The following is a 20,560-nucleotide window of genomic DNA, read 5'->3' as shown; positions in this document are numbered from 1 at the left end:
TCTTTCATTTATATAGTTTACTTCTTCCACCCCCTTGATCCCAGAGCAGTATTGCCTTTGGGTGCCAGTAGGTGTCAGCAAACGATTAAAGGAAAGCTAGACCTATTTGCTTTCCCCCATTCCTATTTAAACACTCTGCAAAGTGCTGCTAGTGCTTCCTCCTTAATGCATCCACCACCAAATTTTGCCTGAAGGAATATATGAAGTGATTTTGAGATGTTGGCTGTGCTTTCCTGCAATTTTTCCAACATTCAAGCCATTTTTAAGATTGGTCATAGCAATCCAACTCTGGTCACAGCTTCGTTTTGTGTCAGGGCATTGCATTGCAATACTGCCTTCTTTATTTCCAATCCCTTTACATGAAATTCTCCATTTCACAGTTACCATACCACGACCCCCCATTCTTTTCCTTCAGCTTTCATCTCCTGAGTCCAGAACACTGAGAAGCCAAAACAAGTAGAAAAACATGACATAGAGCCTGGTTACTTGAGGGACGGCCTATCTCCCATAGAAACTGCCCAGCCCAATCGATTCAGGTTCCTTCAATTAAGCAATGCCATCTATCAGGACCCCAGAAGCATGCCTTCTCTCGCAGCTCCTGCCCTTTGGAACAAGGTTCCCCCAAAGAACGAAACAGCCCCCGTCCTGCTGAAGTTTCAAGGGGCCTGAAGACCTGGCACTTTACCCAGGCCTTTGGTGGGGATGACTGAAGCCTCCTTTTAACTTAGGTTGCTTTCTTTTGTTAACCCCGTTTGTTATTCTGCCATCTCTACCCTTTTTTTTTTCTTGTTTTTCTTGCATGTTTTTCATGTTTTAAATCATTTGCAAACTGCCCAGAGTCACTGGGAATTGGGCGGCATATAAATTTAATAAATAATACCAATAACATTTTCCTAATATCTGATGTCAGTAAGGGAGGAAATGGTATTTTTGAACAAAACCTAGCAAACTTTGAAGACACTGTATTGGTTTAAACCAGCAAATTTCTCCTACTTCTGTGGTGGCACATCAACATCACATTGTTGGCAAAATCTGGAGCAATGCAAGCCTCTTCAGCTCATACACCAATTAAGTTGATGTTATTCAAACACACCTCCACAAATTAAGCAGATGGCACTAAGCAGGCCAGTTTCAGTGTCATCCATTTCCAACGGCAGAAGCTGATTGGCAAATGTGAACACAAGATCCGTCAGGGGACCAAACCCAGCATTATGCATCTGAGTTCGATTTAGTGTAAGGCCATCAGAAAATGTCATTGTGTCTTGTTCAGGGGTGTACCTTGTGCAAATTCGGAGGATCTGGGAAGGAAGAAAAAATTATGTCCATTTAGGAAGATTAAAAACAAAGAGTTCTAGGAATAATCCTTTATGTTACAGTTATTGCCTCCACCAGTGAGTTTGACTGAACCCAAATCTATCTAATAACTTTTTAAAAATCCTACAATTTCAGTGTGAAACTGATGTACATCTTATGCAGCCCAATCCTACATGTTTACTCAGATATTAAGCCTCAGTGATTGTGTTTGCACAGAAATATTTGTTTGAAACAAAGTATTCTAGGATGTTTGGGCCAATTGCTGGCTTGCTTTCCTCTACCTTTTCTGTAAGATGGTATCACAAATTTTTACTGCTTAATAAACAGTAAAAATTATTTTCCCTGGGCAGTATCACTGTCTGCCATTATTGCAACTTTTTTTCTAACCCCCCTCCCCTCAGTTCAGGTCAAGACAGGGAACAGGATGTGCCATAGATTACAATGGAATGTCTTTCCCCATTCAGGATTGGGCTGGAATTGAGCAAGGTTTGTTCTCTATTCTTTCATAATGCAGAGTACAAAATGCTGTAATGAATTTAATTTATAGCAAGACACATTCTGATTGAATATTAAAAAAAAAACCCTTTCCAACAGTAAGAGAGGTTCAGCAGAGAAACCAATGACTAAAGAGGTAGTGTGTTCCCCTTTGCTCCATGTGTTCAAGTGGAAGCTAGACAGTCATTCTGTTGTGGATGCTTTAATATTGGATTCTTTGCAGAACAGGAATTGGAGGTGAAGGCCCAGGTGATCCATTCTAATTTTGAGATCTCCCAGAATCTTGGTATAACTTGTATAAAGAATCACACTGATGCTGGGAATTTGGGGGCTTGAAGCCTTAATCCTCTTAGAAAAAAAAAAGGTGTAGTCCATCTTGATTCTGCATATTGTAAACTTTTTTGAGTGCTTCCACATACTCCAGTGGAAGTCTCATGGTACTGTTGGGGGGCAGGGTGAGAAAGGGGTGTTGCTAAAGCTGATCCTGCATATGGAAAGGACCATCTTTGGGAAGGGAAAGCCTTAGGGTCTCAGTGAGAATGAAATAAGGCTGTCTGCTTTCGTAAGTGTCCTCAACTAAACACAATGATCCTTTCCCTCAAATTATCTGATTTCCTCACTTCTGCAGCACTCAGGCTTTCAAGAATGTACAAAGGGTCCACCTGTACTGATCAGTTCTCTTCATCCCTGCATCCCCAAAAAACTGGGATAGCAATTTATTATGTATTATCAATAATTATTAACTGGTTTCCAGATAAAATAGTGCATCCCAAAGAACCACATAGGCTTTCATGGCCAAACTGGGCATTCGATTCCAAAGAATGGTAAGAAAAGGGCAACTCTAAAGCCTAATCATTGATTGCTTTATTTTTTATTTCTAAATGACTATGCTGCCTTCTTTGGAGTGGCTCATATCCATAAATGACTTTTTTCCCCTCACAGTGAGACAAATCTGTAGATTATAGCCATTTTGATTGGGTTACATTATGGCTGTGTTCCTGACTTACGTCTACTGATAAAATGAAAGAACTGGAATGCTGTGTTATTGATATCTTATGATGAGAGAAAGAAATGGGTAAATCTGTACAAACTTTTCAGACGTGAAGAGAAAAACAGAATGAGCTAAAGTGACAGGGACCTCAAGAATGAACTGCATATGGGTAATATAAGCTGCCTCTTGTTGCTACTTAGGAGGAATGTGGTCTCATTGAGTTACACATCATATGCCAGTGACAACAAATACATGTGGCATATTTCTGTGCAAGATCCTTTCTGGGGGTTTTTTTTACACCCTTGCTAGAATCACTGACTGTAAAGCTGGTTTTATCAAGCAAAGACAAACAGAATGCTTTTTGCTGACTTACTTATGAACAGATGAAGCAAAAAAAAAAAAAACCCCAGATCCTGAAAAATACAGCCTACCATATTCATTCATAAAAGTTGCCAACAGAGATGCAGTTTCAAACTTTAAGCCTTCTATTTCCATTACAAAGAATACATTACTATTATGAATGTGCTAATGGACTAGCTGAGAGCCAAGGTGGTGTAGTGGTTAAGGCACCAGGCCAAAAACCAGGAGATTGTGAGTTCTATTGCTGCATTAGGCATGAAGCCAGCTGGGTGACTTTGGGCCAGTCACTCTCTCTCAGCCCTAGGAAGAAGGTGGCAATGGAAAAGCACTTCCAAAACAATCTTACCAAGATTGCAAGGGCTACTCCAGGTAGTTGCCAGGAGTTCAAGTTTGGCTTGAAGGTGTGCACACTCATACACACAAGTGCTAGTTACAATTCACATTAAAATTCTTTCTTCCAGGAACCCAAGAATTTTACAAATGCAATATAACAGACAGAAAAATGAATTATTTCTAAGACAACTGAAGAGTAATGCTTTTTACATGTAACAGACAAATAGCATGTATTTAAGTTTGAAAAAGAACTTATCCCTGGGGAAAGGTACCACAAAATTATTAAAATGACTACAATTTTTTCTATAAATCTAAAAAAGAAAATATTTATGTTATTGTATAACAATAAAGTCAACTCAATTTTTATTAAGCATACACTAGATCCCAAACTTTTTTATTCCCTGATCATGTTCCTGAAATAGGGGAAACAGTATGATTGATACACACACTCACGCACAGTGATGTGCAGTAGAACTTCATTCTTTCACATTCTGCACTTATTTTGGAATGTGTGTCTGTACACATACACACACATACTCAAACACATACCATATATTCTAGCCAGCACAAGCCTTTCGGAGCTTCCCTTCCCTACAGTAATATTGCTCTACTTAAACCCTTTTTAATTTAAGACATTATAGCTTCTATATACATATGTGACTTACTTCTGAACAGCTATATATGGCACTGCTTTGCTGATTATGACAAAGACCCATCAACAGCACCTTTTCAGGATTGTCAGCAGATAATTTATCTGTTGAGACTTTCCTAAATTAAACAAATGACTGCCATTCCTCTTTCTAAGAAGTTGGTGAGTGTGGAAATAATTTAGCAGTCATGCCCACTATTTTGACACTCCAAAACAAGTACACAAAAGAATGACATTCTACTGCCCATCACGGTATACATGCAATGTGCCCTGAGGTATCAGGGCACATACCCACTTTATTACACTAGAGCAGTGTTTCTTAACCGTAGCAGCTTTAAGATGTGTGGGCTTCTCCCAGAATTCTCCAGTCAGCATGGCTGGCTGGGGAATTCTAAGAGCTGAAGTTCACACATTCTAAAGTTGCCAAGGTTGAGGAACACTGAACTAGAGAGTTGGTAGTAGAGCTGCTCAGAAAGCAGAAGGATTTCTACTTGAGACTGTCCAAGGATCAAAGGAACAAGAATGGGCAAGACATTCCTACCTACTGTACAGTGAGGCTAGGTTTTGACAGCAATTAAAACCAACCCCAACCCCTCTCTGGAAGATGATGTGGGAAAATGACTGGCACTAATTCTGGATAACTCTTAGGACTGCCCCAAATGTGTGGAACCCAAATGGACACCCATATCTTGATACAGATCGTTGTTTGCAACCCAAACTTAAAAAAGAGACAAACCTGGCAAGGCTTGCAGATTTGACTGTTCTTAAGGTCTTGGTCTGCACCTCTTCGATTAAAGAGAGGATCACTTTGATTTCTGAATAGTGCAGTGTGGTCCTTGTTAGTTTAAACAGACAGCAATATCAGCTTGAAATGTGTATTTGAGAGACTTACTTCCACAAGCCTAAAACAAACTACAAACCTGGCAAACAAATAGTCTGGGGTCAGAAAGACTTCCAGTCCCAGTTGCTGGTCATTGACCGAATTGATTGATTGATTGATTGTCTGTCTGTCTGTCTTCCAGTCCCAGTGCCACTGCCTAGCATCATCCTCAGAAGCTGAATGGTAGAAGATCGGATGTAGTTAAAAGGAAATGCTTCTTCATTCAGCAAATGATGAAAAATTATCACTAGGCATGATGATGACCAGAGCCAGTGTGGTGCCATGGTTAAGGCATCAGGCTAGAAACTGGGAGACCGTGAGTTCTAGTCCTGCCTGAGGCATGAAGCCAGCTGGGTGACCTTGGGCCAGTCACTCTCTCTCAGCCCTAGGAAGGAGGCAATGGCAAACCACTTCTGAAAATGCTGTCAGGAAAATTTCATGGACTTATCAATGTGGTTACAAGGAGTCAAGACTGAAGGTACGCACACACACACACACACGAAGTCTATAAATGGTTATTGGGCAGTGGCTAGGCAAAATTTCTAATGTAGGGATATTCAAAACAATCTGTGCCCAAACTGCATGGAACATCGTAGTTTTGGGTGGTCTGTGTCAGATACGAATCATGCATGATTCAAGTGTTTTGGTCTATGCATGGGTCAGGCCAAAATGGACGGTTCTGTTCTAAGAAAAAGAAGTGGGGGGAAAAGCCAAGGACACTGGAAGCTGAGCAGAGTTTGGAAGGGAAGCATGGGGGAGATGGGGTTTGCCATGGTCCCCAGGTGCAACCCACAGTGTCTTCTCTCCAGACAACTCTGGTGCTTGCTTTATTCCATTCAGAGGCTAGAAAGCGGGGGGGGGGGAGCACTAGGGTTGGAAAAAGCAACAGTCCTATGTTGCATCCCTTCCTCTTGGCAGCAAAGCAGACATCACTTTCAGAAAGCACCAGGCTCCTTTTTATTGCATGCTTGGAAATAGGGGTGTATGGAGGCTGCTCACCCCTCTTCCAGGGCTGGCCTGAAGCCTTCTGGTCAGGCACCCTTTTCCCTTCGGAGACTGCAGTTGCCATCTATGCAAGTCCACACAGGCTTTGCAACTGAACTGCCCTGCACTACCCCTGGGGCACTCTGAGTGTCTCATCTCCTTTCAGCAGCCTGGGATCATGGTGTCACTAAAGGGCCCAGAGGCAGGAGAGAGGCTAAACCAGCCTGAGACAGCAGCTCAGGAAGCAGGCAGGAAGAGGGAGGAGGGGGCTGCCTCTCCCTCCTCTGGGGATAGGGTCCAAAGGTTGCTGCTGCTGCTATGCTCCCAGGCCTTCAAGTGAGGGATCCAGCGAGCGAGGAATCCAGAGGGCTCCTCTAGGGTGACTTTCCCCACTGTAGCTCTGCATCTGCTGCTTTGATAGGTAGCACAGAAAGCCCAAAGTTGAACAGAACTAAACAAAGGTGATTTTTTTCTGGGAGTTCCCACATCACTAAGTCCTGGTTTAATTAACACAGAGGTTTGAGGTTTGGTTGTCTTCATTAGAGGTAACGGGAAAGTATTGGGAAGATTTGGGGTGAGTGGACCTGGGGGTTATGCCGTGCTATAATCCTGGTAGTAGCAGTTTGGGCAGGGGAAAAGGAGCCCTAGGAAGTTGGGGATGTTGGACAGGTTGCTCTGGGAGCTGCTGAGAGGATGGAGGAAAGAAGGCAACCCTTGATACTTATCTCATCCAAAAATTTAAAAAATAAAGGAAGAAATAGAATTAAAGACAAAAAACATGACTGTGATAGATACGTAATACAGTGGTACCTAAAAGTTTGTGAACCCTTTTGAGTGTTCAGTATTTCTGCATAAATGTGACCTAAAACACGACCTGTTCTCCACACAAGTCCTAAAACTAGATAAAGAGAACCCAATTAAACAAATGAGTCAAAAACATTATACTTATTCATTTATTTATTGAGGAAAATGATCCAAAGCTACATGACCAATGATGCAAGATTAGTTTATTAATTCTATGACAGGGTTAGCAAAAGTACCATTTTATTATAAGGGTAAGTTTTTAATATACTGGCTTTATTTTATTAACACCAAGATACTTTAATGGTTCAAGTAGAAACATGAAACACAAATGTAAAGGAGTAATAATAGCAGAAACAATAGTACATTCATTTTAGGATATAGTCCTGAATTTCTAAGAATACCTACCTATCTAGTGTCAAAATTCAATATTCAGGTTCTATGATGAATTATTGAAAGAGCTGGTTTATTCTGTTTATGTTTATGGAGAGGAGAAGATAAAGGGAGACATAAAGGCAATCTTGAAATATCTGAAAGGCTGTTGTGTAGAAGATGGAACAAAGTTGTTCTCTGTTGAGCCAAAGGGCAAAATTGGAGCCATGAGTGGAAAATGTATGGAATACAATAAGGACCATATATTAGCAAACACCTCTTAAAGATATTAGTTATTTGACAGTGAAATGTAACAGGCAGCTGTATACCTCTCATCTACCTCTGATGGTCCAGATTTAAGGTCTGCATAATTCGTTTTGAGAAAAGAATAAGTAGAGGATGAAATCTGGCCCTTAGAAATTATCACAGGTTAGAAAGAAGACAACTCTTTAAATGCCCATCTCTCAATAACCATCACTTTGAGAGTTAACACCTCTGAAACAATCATCTGGGACCAAAAAGCCTCCTTCAAATATTCTTTATGAAATCCTTCCCTTTGTATCACTGTGCTTTTCATTATATTTCCTTTATTACTTGACTTGGACAGGGATAATTAGAAGAAAGTGTGTGGGGGTGCCATAGGGCCGACGTTGGAAGACAGATCTGTAATCTAGACTAACCGTTCACCTTCAGAGAGAGTCCTCCAACACAAAACTCTACCTCAAATTAATCCCATAAGGCAGAGGTGGACAATTTGAACACCTAAGCTGAATGAAGACCATAGTTTAATTTCATGTGGTTCTTGGCCTAAAAGCAATCAATTCAGACTTCTGGCAAGAATGATCTATCCATTTCTCAGCAGGCAGGGAAGAGATGGCACAGGGGAAGAGAAAACAGGCATCAGAAAGAGAAAAAAACAAAAAGGAGTGATCAGAAGAGAATAAAGGGATAGTCAAAAGAATGAGAATGCAAAGCTTAACTAACTACTTCCACCTTGGCTCCTAATGGTCAGACATCTACAAGAGAATGTCTCCATTCACAGAGGAAAAGTTGCCCAGAATGCTGAATATGGCACATATCCCACACAAGATGTGTTACCATCCGTGCCATCTGATTAAAACCAAAAGCTTGGTCCAATCCTTTTCAGGACCCAGGAGGATGGTGCTTGAAGCAACGGGAGATTATAGATGATCATGTCTGGCTGCTGATAAACATTCCAGGGAAATGACAGGCTGAAAATAGCAAGCAGGCCTCTTAAGAGTGAAGAGTTGGAGAGAAGTTAAGCTATGCAAACTCTCTCTTAACCTTTATTTAAAAGAGTCATACCAACAGCAATATATTAACCATTTATTAAGCTGCTCTGCCTCTCAACTGCAGTTCAACTTCCTTGTCAGAATTCTTGGTCAAACATGCTTGGAGCTATGCCAAATTTTATAAATCATGGCATAACTTCACCATGTCATATCACAGCAGCACTAACCATGGCAGGCATGCAATTGACAAAAAATGGCTCTGTCTTGAAGCAAGACCACACACAATAAAAAGAAGGCTAGCTAGTGTGAAAGCTTGTATGAAAAAGGACTCTGCTAGGCGAACCTTTGAGATGCATGCTAGCCTCCTCTTGGCCTCTTCTCTTCCCATCATACAGAAGTAACAGCTTGCAAGAAAAAGAAAAGAAGCTATAGTAGCTACCATATTCTCCTCCCTAGGATTTTGTTTGAAATTTTTAAACTAACTTTACAGGTTTCTGGTAGTCTATGGTTAATTATTTTAGTGCGAAATGTTCCAGTACAAACCAAACTCCAGATCTACCCAAAAAGGGGCAGTAAGGGGCAAGCAGAAAACAGCCACTTGTTTGTAAGATATATGTTTATTTCTGTTCAGAAAAGCCAGTTTATTGGGGGAATTAGTTTTGTATTACTTATTTTACCTTAAAGCAAAGATAAGGAATGTAGGGTCCTCCAGCTGTTGCTGAAGCCTTCCAGCATTGTTGGGAGCCAATGGTACTGGAAATTGTAGTTCAGGAACATCTGCAGGGCCACAGATTGCCCATTCTATCCTGAAGAAGTGATTAATCCCATACAAATCACATGAACTTACTAGGAACAACAAAACCCCATTTATAAGATAGATTGTCCATGCATTTAAAATTAGTACTGCAAATTCTGAACAGAAAAAACTACATTCTTTAACTTCTACATGTATTTGCTCTTTCAGATCCTTTAGTTTGCCTCTGCCAATCATAGGAGACGAAAAGCACTCACCTTCCATTCCCAATTATTTAAATTTGACAAGAGCCTTTCCCTGGAAGTTGATTGGATAGATATAGGGGAGTTGGGGAATAGCTAGACACAGCTCTTCCTGAGCTGCTTTTGTTTGCTAGAAGAAAATATGAGCAATACAATGAGCTGATTGACTATTGCTGCAGTCCTGTTATCATGCATGAGCCTGCAGGAAGTTATTTTAGTGCCAACCAGGTTCCCTGACTCAGATGAGCTTTGTTTAAATATATACATAAAAATTAAAATACTGTAATATTGTAACAGGAAGCTGGAATGCTGCAAAGCAAAGTGACAACCTCCTTTATCCCTAAGAATGCCTCTATGTATTCATGTGCTTTGTGTAAAAGTGTGCTTGCCTTGGTTGCCTGTCTAGAAAATACAAGCTGGAGTGTACATCTTGAAAACTTAAGCTGGAGATATGAAGCAGCTAGAGAAAACAGCAGGAATATGCTTGCCAGTTAACCTTCTGGCAGCAATTTATGTAAATAGGCAAACTTTCCCATGGCACATGCCTAGCACCTCCCAAAGGCTGGTGTGCCCGTTACCTCTTTTACCAATATTAATCAGCAAGACCCCCCAAAATACACTGGTTCTTGGAAGCAAAAGTCAACAGAATACTTTAAAGAGACAAGTTACATACCAAAATGTCCAAGCAGGCAGCTTTAAGCAACGTGATCTGGTCTGCAATTGTCAAACTCGTAAAACCAGGCAACCGTTTTGCAAATTCCACTATTTTAATAATGCACTTTGTTGCAAGTTCACTGAATTTGTCCCAAAGCCCAAGGTCCAGACGAACTCTATGGTCCGCACTAGAGTTCTAAAAAGAACAAAATGAATCAATTGCTATGAAAGAATGTAGCTGAAACAAAGACCCTCTAAAAGCAACTTCTATTAACAATTTCACTATCAGTGAGATTTGCTGTTGGAACCCCTTTGTCCAGCCTTTCCTTATACACTTTTTCTTTTGCTTATGATTAAAGGTGCCATATGTCCAGAGGGTAAAATAAATGAAAGCCTTTCCAAAGGCTACTGATCTTCTTTTCCCATTAGGTATACAGTATCTACCCTGAAAACCACCCTTTACAATCAGATCCCAGGAATTAAAGTATGTGTAACTGGAAGATTGGTTTCCATGTGTGGGAAGAAGTAGCTTCATCCTGCAGAGTACAGTTTGCATGCAACGTGACCCCTTTCCACATACTTATAGGTTCAGCAAATTAGTTCAAGTTAGTCTTTCTTTCCTATGGCTCAACAAAGGTTTTACAACTCTGAAAAAAATCAACTTATTAAGAACAAGAGCAGAACCATCTGTTAGGCAGGAGAAAACAATAAGGAATTCCTTTTCCTCTCCCCTTGCCAAATATGGTTTTTGATGATGGTTTCTGGGTACAAAGTTCTTCATCTGCAAACATTTGTCCATTGAGAAAATATGTGCTCAGACTTTTGCTTAGTGCTATGCTACCTATTGGTACAAGTTGTATCCAGTTTGGTTTAAATCAGGGATACATAATGGGGGGGAAGCATAGTGGGGGCCACATTCCTCCATGTGGGTGAGGCTAGAACAAAAGCTAAACCTGATTTATACATATTAAAATTTAATTCTTAATAAAAAAATTATTCAAGTAATCACAGTTACTATAATTATTCTCCATGTATTCAATAACTTTCCCATTTGGTTAGATTAAAGTACACAATTTGACAGCAAGTTCTGAGGGGGCTCTGGCAGCCACATCAAAAGCTTATATTGCCTCAGCACTCAATCTGTAATATAAATGTTGAAAAGTAAGGTAATATGCACAACTAGCATCTTGTAAAGACTATTGCAGTTTTGTGATCTATCTAGAGACTATCTGCACCTGCAAAATACAAAACAGAATAGCTCCTAAATCTGACCAAAGTCAGTTAAAACTGAAAACTCTGGAAAATGAATTAATATGGAGATGAAACTAACAGGACTGGGGAGGAGAGATACAACCAAACTGTCAGAATAGGGAGAAATATCACTGAACTATACCCTCAGTGGTCCAAGACAGCACAGTCAGCAGTGAGGGATGCTGGGATTGTTGTTCCTACATCTGCTTGACAGTGCAGTGCTCCTAAAGTAGTGTGGTCAATAGGTACTTGTGTAACTAGTCCTAATATGCAGCAAGGGAACCCTACCTATCATTACTGGTTCCCTGTAGAGCATTCGATCAAGTGAAAGACTAGGATTGTTACAAGACTGCCCCTAGACCTAAATACAAAGCCTATGTATCATGCAGGCTAATCTGAATATTATCAGGCCAGGACTGGCACGGAGTGCGCCAGTTACAAATATCTGAAGAATAAAAATAGTCATCAGCCTGATGTTTGAGAGAACTGGAAAAGATACAACTGATGATGGACCACAGTTTGAGATTCAAGAAGTATTTTAAAACAGGAAGTGTCTATATCCCTTTTTAACTTTTGTTTTAGGTTCTAGTTATATATAAACTCTTTTTTTCTCTGTGTGTTTTTTTCTATATTCCTTATGCTGGTCCTTTGACTGTAACAATAAACTACACTGCATTACACTGCACTAAAGTAAATTGAGGGAGAGTCCATATATAAACTTTCTCATTAGATCCACTTCTGCTCGTTTTCCAACAAAACCAGAACAATTTGTGATATGCAGGAAGGATATATGACCCCTACCCAGAAGATAAAATAATGGTACTAAACACTTCCACATTTCACTTGTACAGTTTCCTACATATATTGTGCAGATATTTGAATTCCACTGTTGGACCTTTTCCAGTGGATTGTATTCTAGAGGTGCAACATGCCATACAAGAGGCTAACAGGTTTTGTTTTGCTGACTGAAATATTCCCTTCTCAGGAACTCTGCATCCTTAAGATTCATTTTATATCCCCCTCAAGGACCTTGGTGAAATGCTGTACATATGGGGTTGGGATATAAGATCAAGATGTGCAGTCATTTGGGCTGTAATTAAATATAATAGGCAGTTTATATCCAGTTTCCTAGAAAAATGGCAATATAAAAGGCTTGAACAAAGCAGAGCCTAGAGCTTGAAATCATTTCACAATGGGGCATCCATCTGGAAAGAAGATGTTGCATGAAACCAACTAGTGTGAACAAAATCTTCAGCAGAATCTTACTAGCTCTCTTTATCATGCTTCCTGCCACTCACGCAAGGAAGCTGGATGCATCTGTGTCTGAGACAATGCCTAACAGCCCTAACAAAGCATAAATCTAATTTGACTATTATGCAAACTGAAGAGAAGAGGCAGTGAATAAAACACAAAGTTAGCCTGCTGGTTTGCAGCCCTGCTACGTCAAGAGAGACGCCAACTGAAAATGGCTAGATGCCTCTATGACAGCGGCAGCCAGAAAGCATTTGTAGCTTTCATTTGGTAATGGGCACTTAAAAGCGTCCCTAGAAACAAGTACATTTTTAGCAGTTTCCTTCCATACTGAATGATAAAATCAAGTCAGCAATGACAAGACAGCCAGGTGATGATGCAACAACTTAATATTACAAATGAGGTTCCCTCTCTAAGGTTACTGAGAACCATCAAGCTGGAGGGTTTAGCTTGGTGTTGCATACAGTGTACTTTCCAAGTGCCTTTTCTGAAAGCATTCATGAACACAACTTAGGATCCTGTTTCCCGTAATGCTGTAATGATCTACATATGGTAGGATAATACTGTAAAGCACTCTAGTTATATCTGGACGTGGAAGCTCACAATAAACGCCCCAACATGCCAGAAAAGATCTAGTTCCCTATGCGACTGTGGCTTCCGCAGTTGAGTCAGACTGAGAAGACAAAACCTCACTAGAATTCACAAAGGATGTGAATATACAAATTTACCTCTACACATGTACAAATCTGGTGAAACAATATTCACTTAGAGAACCAGATTTCTTGGGAGCATATACACCCATACATAAAATGTTTCGATCCTTTCAGAACTGATAGTTACCTCTTTCCTAGCTCTTGCCTTGCTCAAGATTTTGATCTTCAATCCCTACCTTGTTTGACTCTTGGGATTTATTTCAGTCCTACTCTCTTTAACTGACTTGCACATATCTTATTCTGCTGCTAAACTCTTGGCAATGTGGCAATATACCTACAACATGCAACAGTATTATGTATTCAATTATGGATGCATATCCTGTGATGTAAAACTATTCTTATTGGGAAGTTAGCTGCCCATTTATTTATCCACTGAACACTGAATAATACATTATACTTCGTAGCTCAACACCCCAAATTTTTGCTTTTCTTCCTTGCACTTCCACTTAAAAAGAGCATTTTCTTTTATAGAAAGGGTGCACAACTCAACATGATTGATTTTTCTTTTCCTTCTCTCTTTTACCATTTCCAAGTAAAATAAAACAAAACCATCCTAATTTCTTATTTCCACTCCATCGCAATATGTTGTACCCACAAGAGACTTCTCTTTAACTGATGTACTGTTATTATCCATTGCAAGAATTTGTTTGCAAGAATGTGTTCTGTAACATTTATTTTTAGTCCATCAATTGAGTATATCGTTCAGTCATTTATAGGACTATCCAAACTAGATCACTGTAGTAGATTCTGCTTTAGTCCATGAGATCTAAAAACTTGCAGAGTCCTTCTAGAGCAATTAATTTTTCTAATTCTGAGATTCTATCCAACTTTCCAGTCCTCATTATACATTTTCAAAGGCATTTTCATAATAGCTCTTACCGTTGTGTATTTGCCCAACTGGCAGAGTGAAGGGAACGTTTCCTGATGAGATTTTCGGATTTTCTCTGTGAGATCATCCAACTCTGCTGTCATTTCATAATTCTCCAAAAACTCTTGCTTTAAAGGCTCCTTTTTCTTTTTGTTCCTGTCATTTCTGACAGCTGGAAGCAAGAAAAAAGGCAATTCAAATGTGGTTATTTAGATTAACCTATGCCAAATTCCACAGATCTTGATTACAGCCATAAACATTAAACAGGCCAAACATACAGAGAACACAGAGAGGAAATTTGTAGTTTTATTTAATAGCCATTTAAAAAATTGTGCCAATGTGATTAATCAAGTTATAGTAGGAAACTTTCCCTTTCTCTACAAGATCTGAGATTTCCTGAAGGCAATGTTAAAAATTAAACTGTTATTTTTGACATTAGAATGACTTATTCTTATTTGACAGAAAAAGCCCTCCCAATATCAGTAAGCACTATTAGAATGCAAAAGAATCACCAAGGAACTAAGAAACCAAGAAAAATAAAACAGGAACATGAGGGCCTTCTAACCAATTCAGCTCTAGCTCTGCCCCACTGCAGGCAAGGAGCCTATGAGGTCCAACACATCTTTGGTTTTTAACTTTTTCTTTATATTCTTCGGCTTTAATAACGGGAACCTGATATTCTGCAAAGCTTCCAGCATCATTTTTATTTCCAGGATATGGTCTCCAGATGATATGCCCACTGGCATTAAAAAGGTTAGTTTACACTGATTGGTACTTTTAGACAGGAATGGTTTACCTGGCTGAAGAGATTTCTGTGGACTTGCTTGCTGCTTCTCCTACCACTCAAATTTAGTCCCTGTCCTTTCTCCTCCTGCCAGGGGTATCTGCAGTGTGTGGTCAAAAAAGTCCAGGTGGTGGCCTTGACAGTGCGAATGAAGTTCCGCCAGTGTTTTAAGGGTATTGCGCATAAAAAAACAGGTGTTTTGATTTCAGCATCACGGCCACCATCTTGTAACATGGCAGGGCTGCCAGAAGCTGTGCCTCTGTGCATACCTACAGAGAAAAACTGAGATATTGCTCTTAAAAGGGGAGTTCAAATAGCTGCCAATAGACAGCTAAAGAAGACAATATTCAACGGATAATTTTTTCTTTAAAGATTGGAGGACATTTAACCTAAGTGTACATTTTAACAACTGGAGTATTATAAAACTGAGAGTATTTTAACATTTATTATTATTATTATTATTATTATTATTTTAAATTAATGTTCTGAAACTGTATCTTTTATTCTCTTTATATAATTTTCTATTTTTACTGTGGACTTTTACTTATTTTTTGTATTAATGTGGATTTTATCTTGGGATACTTGATCTTGGCATCACTGGCCAGATAAATGTTTAGATCTGACTCCGATCACTCTTCTCCTCCAGTTTCCAAGCAGGAATTCTTTTCCACCCAGGAAGCCATTGATGTCTGATGCATAATTTGCAATTCCAGCTTCTTTTCCCAGAGCTAGTACCTTGGATTCTGACATTAAAAAGGAAGCAGATGTTAAGCCTCTGGATTCATGCACATTGCCTATTACTGGTGCTAATTATAAAGAAGGAAACCAAGAGGAACCAGTCTTACAGACTGCCAGAATGTCTAGGTTAAGTGATACAAATAACTGCTGCCAGTTGGTGGACAAAACTGTGGAGTATACTGTATATTTTATCAGTTACATTTAATCCAACTTAAACTAGAACAGGTTTCTCTGACTTCCTCACCATCACCACCACCACTAACCCTAACTGGAGATCAAAACATAAAAGAAATCTGAGTCATCTTTTGAATATGAGTCCAGTTGCTTTTGATTTGTTATGGCTCCCTTGCCCTCCTGATTCATTTACTGATATCACGAGTTCCTTTCCGCAAAAATTCACTTTATTCAGATTTTCAAAAATCTATTTGTCTAGCTTTTATTACCAGATCAGCCTGGGAGACTACCGTCTACAGTCAAGGGAAGGAAGGCAAATCAACTAACCCAGATCATGACCTTATTTCTTTTGAAGTCTCTCTTACTTAAATCTAAACTCAAACTCAGCCTGATGATGAAAAAAAAATATTCCCAGTTGGAGGCATGCAACCCCCCCCCCCCAAAAGAAACTTTTTGTCTGTCAGGCCAGCAGATGATATGGTAACAATGCCCCCATCCCTCAAACTGGTAAAAATATACATATTTTAAATAAGTTAGCTTAGCAAAGACAGAGATACCAACAAGAGTTAAAATAAATCCTGTGCCCTTACCAGTCAAATATAATAATTTTATGGAGCCCAGCTGTAAAAACTGGATTAAGGCTGAATGGACAGATATTTGCCTGCTAGATGCAGAAGTAAACTTCACAACCCATCATATTCCCTAAAGGTATTTCTCCTTCTTATTAATCTATTATTATTATTATTATTATTATTATTAATTATTATTGAAAAGGAATAATGCAGGAACATTTCTGACGGAACTTCTTACCTCTTTCCACCTTATTGATATTGATGGTACAAAAACAAGCCAAACTGCCTGGACCTTTATAACAAGTAATCCATTGTATATAATTTTTTAATTCAGAATTTTTATTATAATAGAAAAATCTAATACAAGCTAAAATTAAAGAAAGAAAATAGAAGGAGGAAAAAGGGCAAGGAAAAAGAAAGAAAGAATATAATAATAACAATAATAATAATAATAATAAAAAAGAAATATATTAAGAAGCAACTTCCAAACTTCATCACAAGTATAAATAAATGTAGTAACTCTTCACCCAATCTCAAGTTACAAACATTTATCTCTTCATCTCATATCCTATCTCTTATCTATAAACAAATCCATAAACATCACCTTTTCAGTCCTGGTGTCAGCAGAAAGCCCAAAAGGGGTAGCCAGAAGTAACAACATACTTTATTTTAACCTTGATCAAAGAAACCAACTTTATATTCCTTCGTTTTACTTCTAACAGTCTTAATCTTTAGTTTGTTCAAATATTGTTGTAGGATTTGATTTCTCTTCATTTCTTCTTTGTCCCATTGCACAGAGTTCTTCAAGGCTTTAACAAGCCTCTTTTGTAAATCCAGTAGGAAAAAACTATCCAGGTCATGCTCTTGGATTGTCATTTGTATTTCCTTTTTAAATTTTAAAGCCTCAGCCAGTTTCTTTTGTAGATCCAGTGAAACATCTTTTTCTAAATCATTCTCTTGGCCCAAAAGTTGTAAATCCACTTTCAATACCATCTCCATCTTGTCAGATAAAATTTGTTCTACATCTGACATTTCTTCAATAACATCTTTTGGACACAGTCTATCCATAGAAGCAGACCTCATTACTGACATTGTTATTGAGGCTACTATTTTCTGATTCCATTCTTCAAAAGTGTCCTTCAGTATTTTTATTGTCATAACCATCTTGCAGGCCTATATATCTTTCCTTTAGCTAAAATCTTTAGTCCCATTTAGTATCCAGGTTTTGAAATAATGAAATTCTTTATGTTATGTCTTGTAAAAACCAAAACAGGATCTATTTCTATTTCTGTTTGTATTTTATAATTAATTCCAAAATCTTATAGTAAAAGTTTAAATATTCCAATTTTATCTGGACCCTTAGTCCATTAATAACTTTCGAAGATCAAAATCTTATTTAGCTTTCTGCTATTTATTTCTGATTCTTTAAATTCTTAAGCTTATAATTAAAGTTTTCTTTTGTTCAGAATTAAAGGCAGATTCACCTGGCATTTTCAAACTTGTCATTCCAAAGATCTCTTTCTTACTTACTTACTTATTTTAACAGAAAAAGGAAAAGGAAAAAAGAAAACAAAACACAAAAATACATATATTGTCAAGTACGATCTATCTATCTATCTATCTATCTATCTATCTATCTATCTATCTATCTATCTATACTTTACAATACTGTATATGTATTGTACGGAGTATATACAGAGTATAATAGCTTAGTAGTTGTCAATGAACAATTTCCAAAAGTGATTAGAAAGGGAGGTTTGTGAACATAGTGTCCTTTAAAAGTCTCTGCTGTGGTTGCAAGCAAGATGGCTAATCCCATTGTTTCCCATGGAAAACTGCAGTCCTGCAGTCTCCTTGTGGGGAGCTGCTGTCTGGAGCACATCTGGGCAATCTCCCATCCTCTCTTTATCCAGCGAGGTTCCAAGGAACTGGTCTTCTCACTGATTCCTTGGTCTTTGCTGCGGTTGTTGGCTCCATTTTCACAAAGCCATCTTCATTTTGCCATACCTCCCCCAGAAGCCCTGTAACAAGTAATCCACAACTGGCTCTTCCCTGCAGTATCTGACTACTCTGGGACTAATACGAAGGTTATATTTCTTTTCCTCCCTTTAACTCTCAGGCAATGTATTTGGGCACTTCCATCACCTTTTATTCCTAATGGAAGACTACTGTCTAGGAGAAATAAGTGGTCATGGAATGTGGACCACTTTATGGCCGTTGAGTGAAACAGCCCAATATTACAGGGCCTGCAGTACTCTGACTCAAACATCATGGGCTTTTATGTGATGATTTTGCTCTAATTAAATCTTAATATATTTGAACTCTGCTAAATTAAAAAAAAATCCTGAAATAGTACATATTTTGATTGGGAACGCAAGTGGGCAAGAAAAGATTTGGTTAATAAAAGCTCAGCTTCAACAAAAGCAGAAGTCTCAAAAGTCTCTGTTAGTCATAACTGTAAACAGATTAGTATATAAATCCTTTTTATGGAGAAAGAAAAGGGAATTTCCCAAGCTTTAATTAAAAAAAACCCCTTTTCTGTGTTAGAAAAAAGTGAGGCCTGGTTCTAGGTAAATTCAAATTCTTGCTGAAACCAGTTTTTCCATCAATAATTGGACAATACACTTTAAGAAAAGTTTTAGAGTGGATCTGGATCTGGGAGATTCTCAGTTCCCAGCAAATCCCCTTAATAATTGGAAAGTCTTGCTGCAAAAACCCGTATTACAACTATTGAAAATAACATCTTCTTTCCCTCTAAATAAAGCTTCGATTTACTGCCTAGCAAACTGTTCCCACATTCTGTAATGTGAGGGACATTGCCCCTTGTTAAACTGTTTGCATATATAAACACAATGGTGGACGTGACCCCTGGGTCAACTGCTTGAAGGCCATGGCAATGGTGAATAGTTGGTATTAATCCTGTGAAGAATTTTGGGGTATAATTCAACATAACATTAACATATTTAAATGGAAGTTTCCCGTTGGTTCTTTTCATATTTTCCTCCTTCCATTCATTCTCAAAAACGTTGTTTTACTCTATAGAGATAACACAATCCTTCTCTGAATGACAAACTTTGAATTGAAGAAAAGATCAGCCATGTTTGGCCAGTACTGCAAAGAAAAACTCAGAATCAACTTTACATGTACTGAGTTGATGAACTGAAAGTTTACAGTTTTGGAAAATGGTCAAAAAAGTCAGAGTAGTCTGTCCAGTGTAAACAATTTAAGTACTTGGGCATTTTTTAAAGTGAAGCAGTATCTTGTGTATAGTAGATTATGTTACACCAATAGCAGCAAAACCATGAGGTTTTTGTTAAAATATTATACAATCAGCAAAAGGGGAAGCTTGTGCAAAATTTTAACTCAAATGCTATGTGTAACTAAAATATGGAGCTACAGTAAATTATTTTAGCCAGACTCTAGAAAGTATATACAGTAAATCCAGCTTTTTAGATGCATACTGGTGCTTCCTGCAGGAGCTATAGCCATTGTTTCACAAAAACCTTCAATAAAGGCCCAAATTCATAAAGTTTTAATTTAAACATATATATCTATTAACCAGTGCTTTGAAGCACTGGATTTCAGAAGACATGGAAATCAAACTGAATGTTTAATTTCAATCAAACTGGGGCATGATTTTAGGCTGACAGGCTATCAGTGAGATTATAGAATGCAAGCAGATAACCAGAGAGTAGGCTACCTGTGAGCTAAGTTTTCGCAGTCCTAAGATTCCAAATGATGTCACTGATAGTGATCAATGGGAGATTCCATCAAATCCTGCTGGCACAAAGGATCTATATATACTGACAATCACACATTGAAGATCTGCCTCATTCCTTTCTTTACTTGTATTTATACATGTGAAAACATTCCTCAAGATGCTAGTTTTTTATCATCTAAATTTGGTTAAGGACAAAATTGTGGTTTTGATATCACATTCCATTACCTAGATCTCTTAGTTTCTGGTTTATTTTAGAACAGCAACCTTAAAATTATGGTTCAACTACTTGAAGGCCATGGAAATAGTGAATACTATTAATATCAATACTTTGTGAATACTTTGTATTAATCCTGTGAAGATTAATTTGATCATTTTATATCTTGTTCTGTGCAAATCTTGTGAAATG

At 38.4% G+C, this 20,560-nt stretch overlaps 1 protein-coding gene across 3 annotated transcripts in view; it reads right to left on the bottom strand.

The window, feature by feature from the left end:
• Positions 1-20,560, bottom strand: part of RARB (retinoic acid receptor beta) — a 90,881-nt gene that overhangs the window by 4,318 nt on the left and 66,003 nt on the right. For 2 of the 3 annotated variants that reach the window (XM_063303906.1, XM_063303908.1), the window contains 3 exons: positions 14,177-14,337; positions 10,102-10,278; positions 1,094-1,298 (listed from right to left, as the gene is read on the bottom strand). In XM_063303906.1, coding sequence (XP_063159976.1) covers positions 1,094-1,298; positions 10,102-10,278; positions 14,177-14,337 — 543 coding nt within the window. The remainder of the gene's footprint in view (positions 1-1,093; positions 1,299-10,101; positions 10,279-14,176; positions 14,338-20,560) is intronic. The other variant, XM_063303907.1, reaches the window with a different exon arrangement.

This window comes from Candoia aspera, chromosome 4 (genome assembly GCF_035149785.1).
Source record: "Candoia aspera isolate rCanAsp1 chromosome 4, rCanAsp1.hap2, whole genome shotgun sequence".
NCBI lineage: Eukaryota > Metazoa > Chordata > Lepidosauria > Squamata > Boidae > Candoia > Candoia aspera.
Note: the sequence above shows the minus strand (reverse complement) of the source record. Positions and strands in the feature narration are given on the sequence as shown.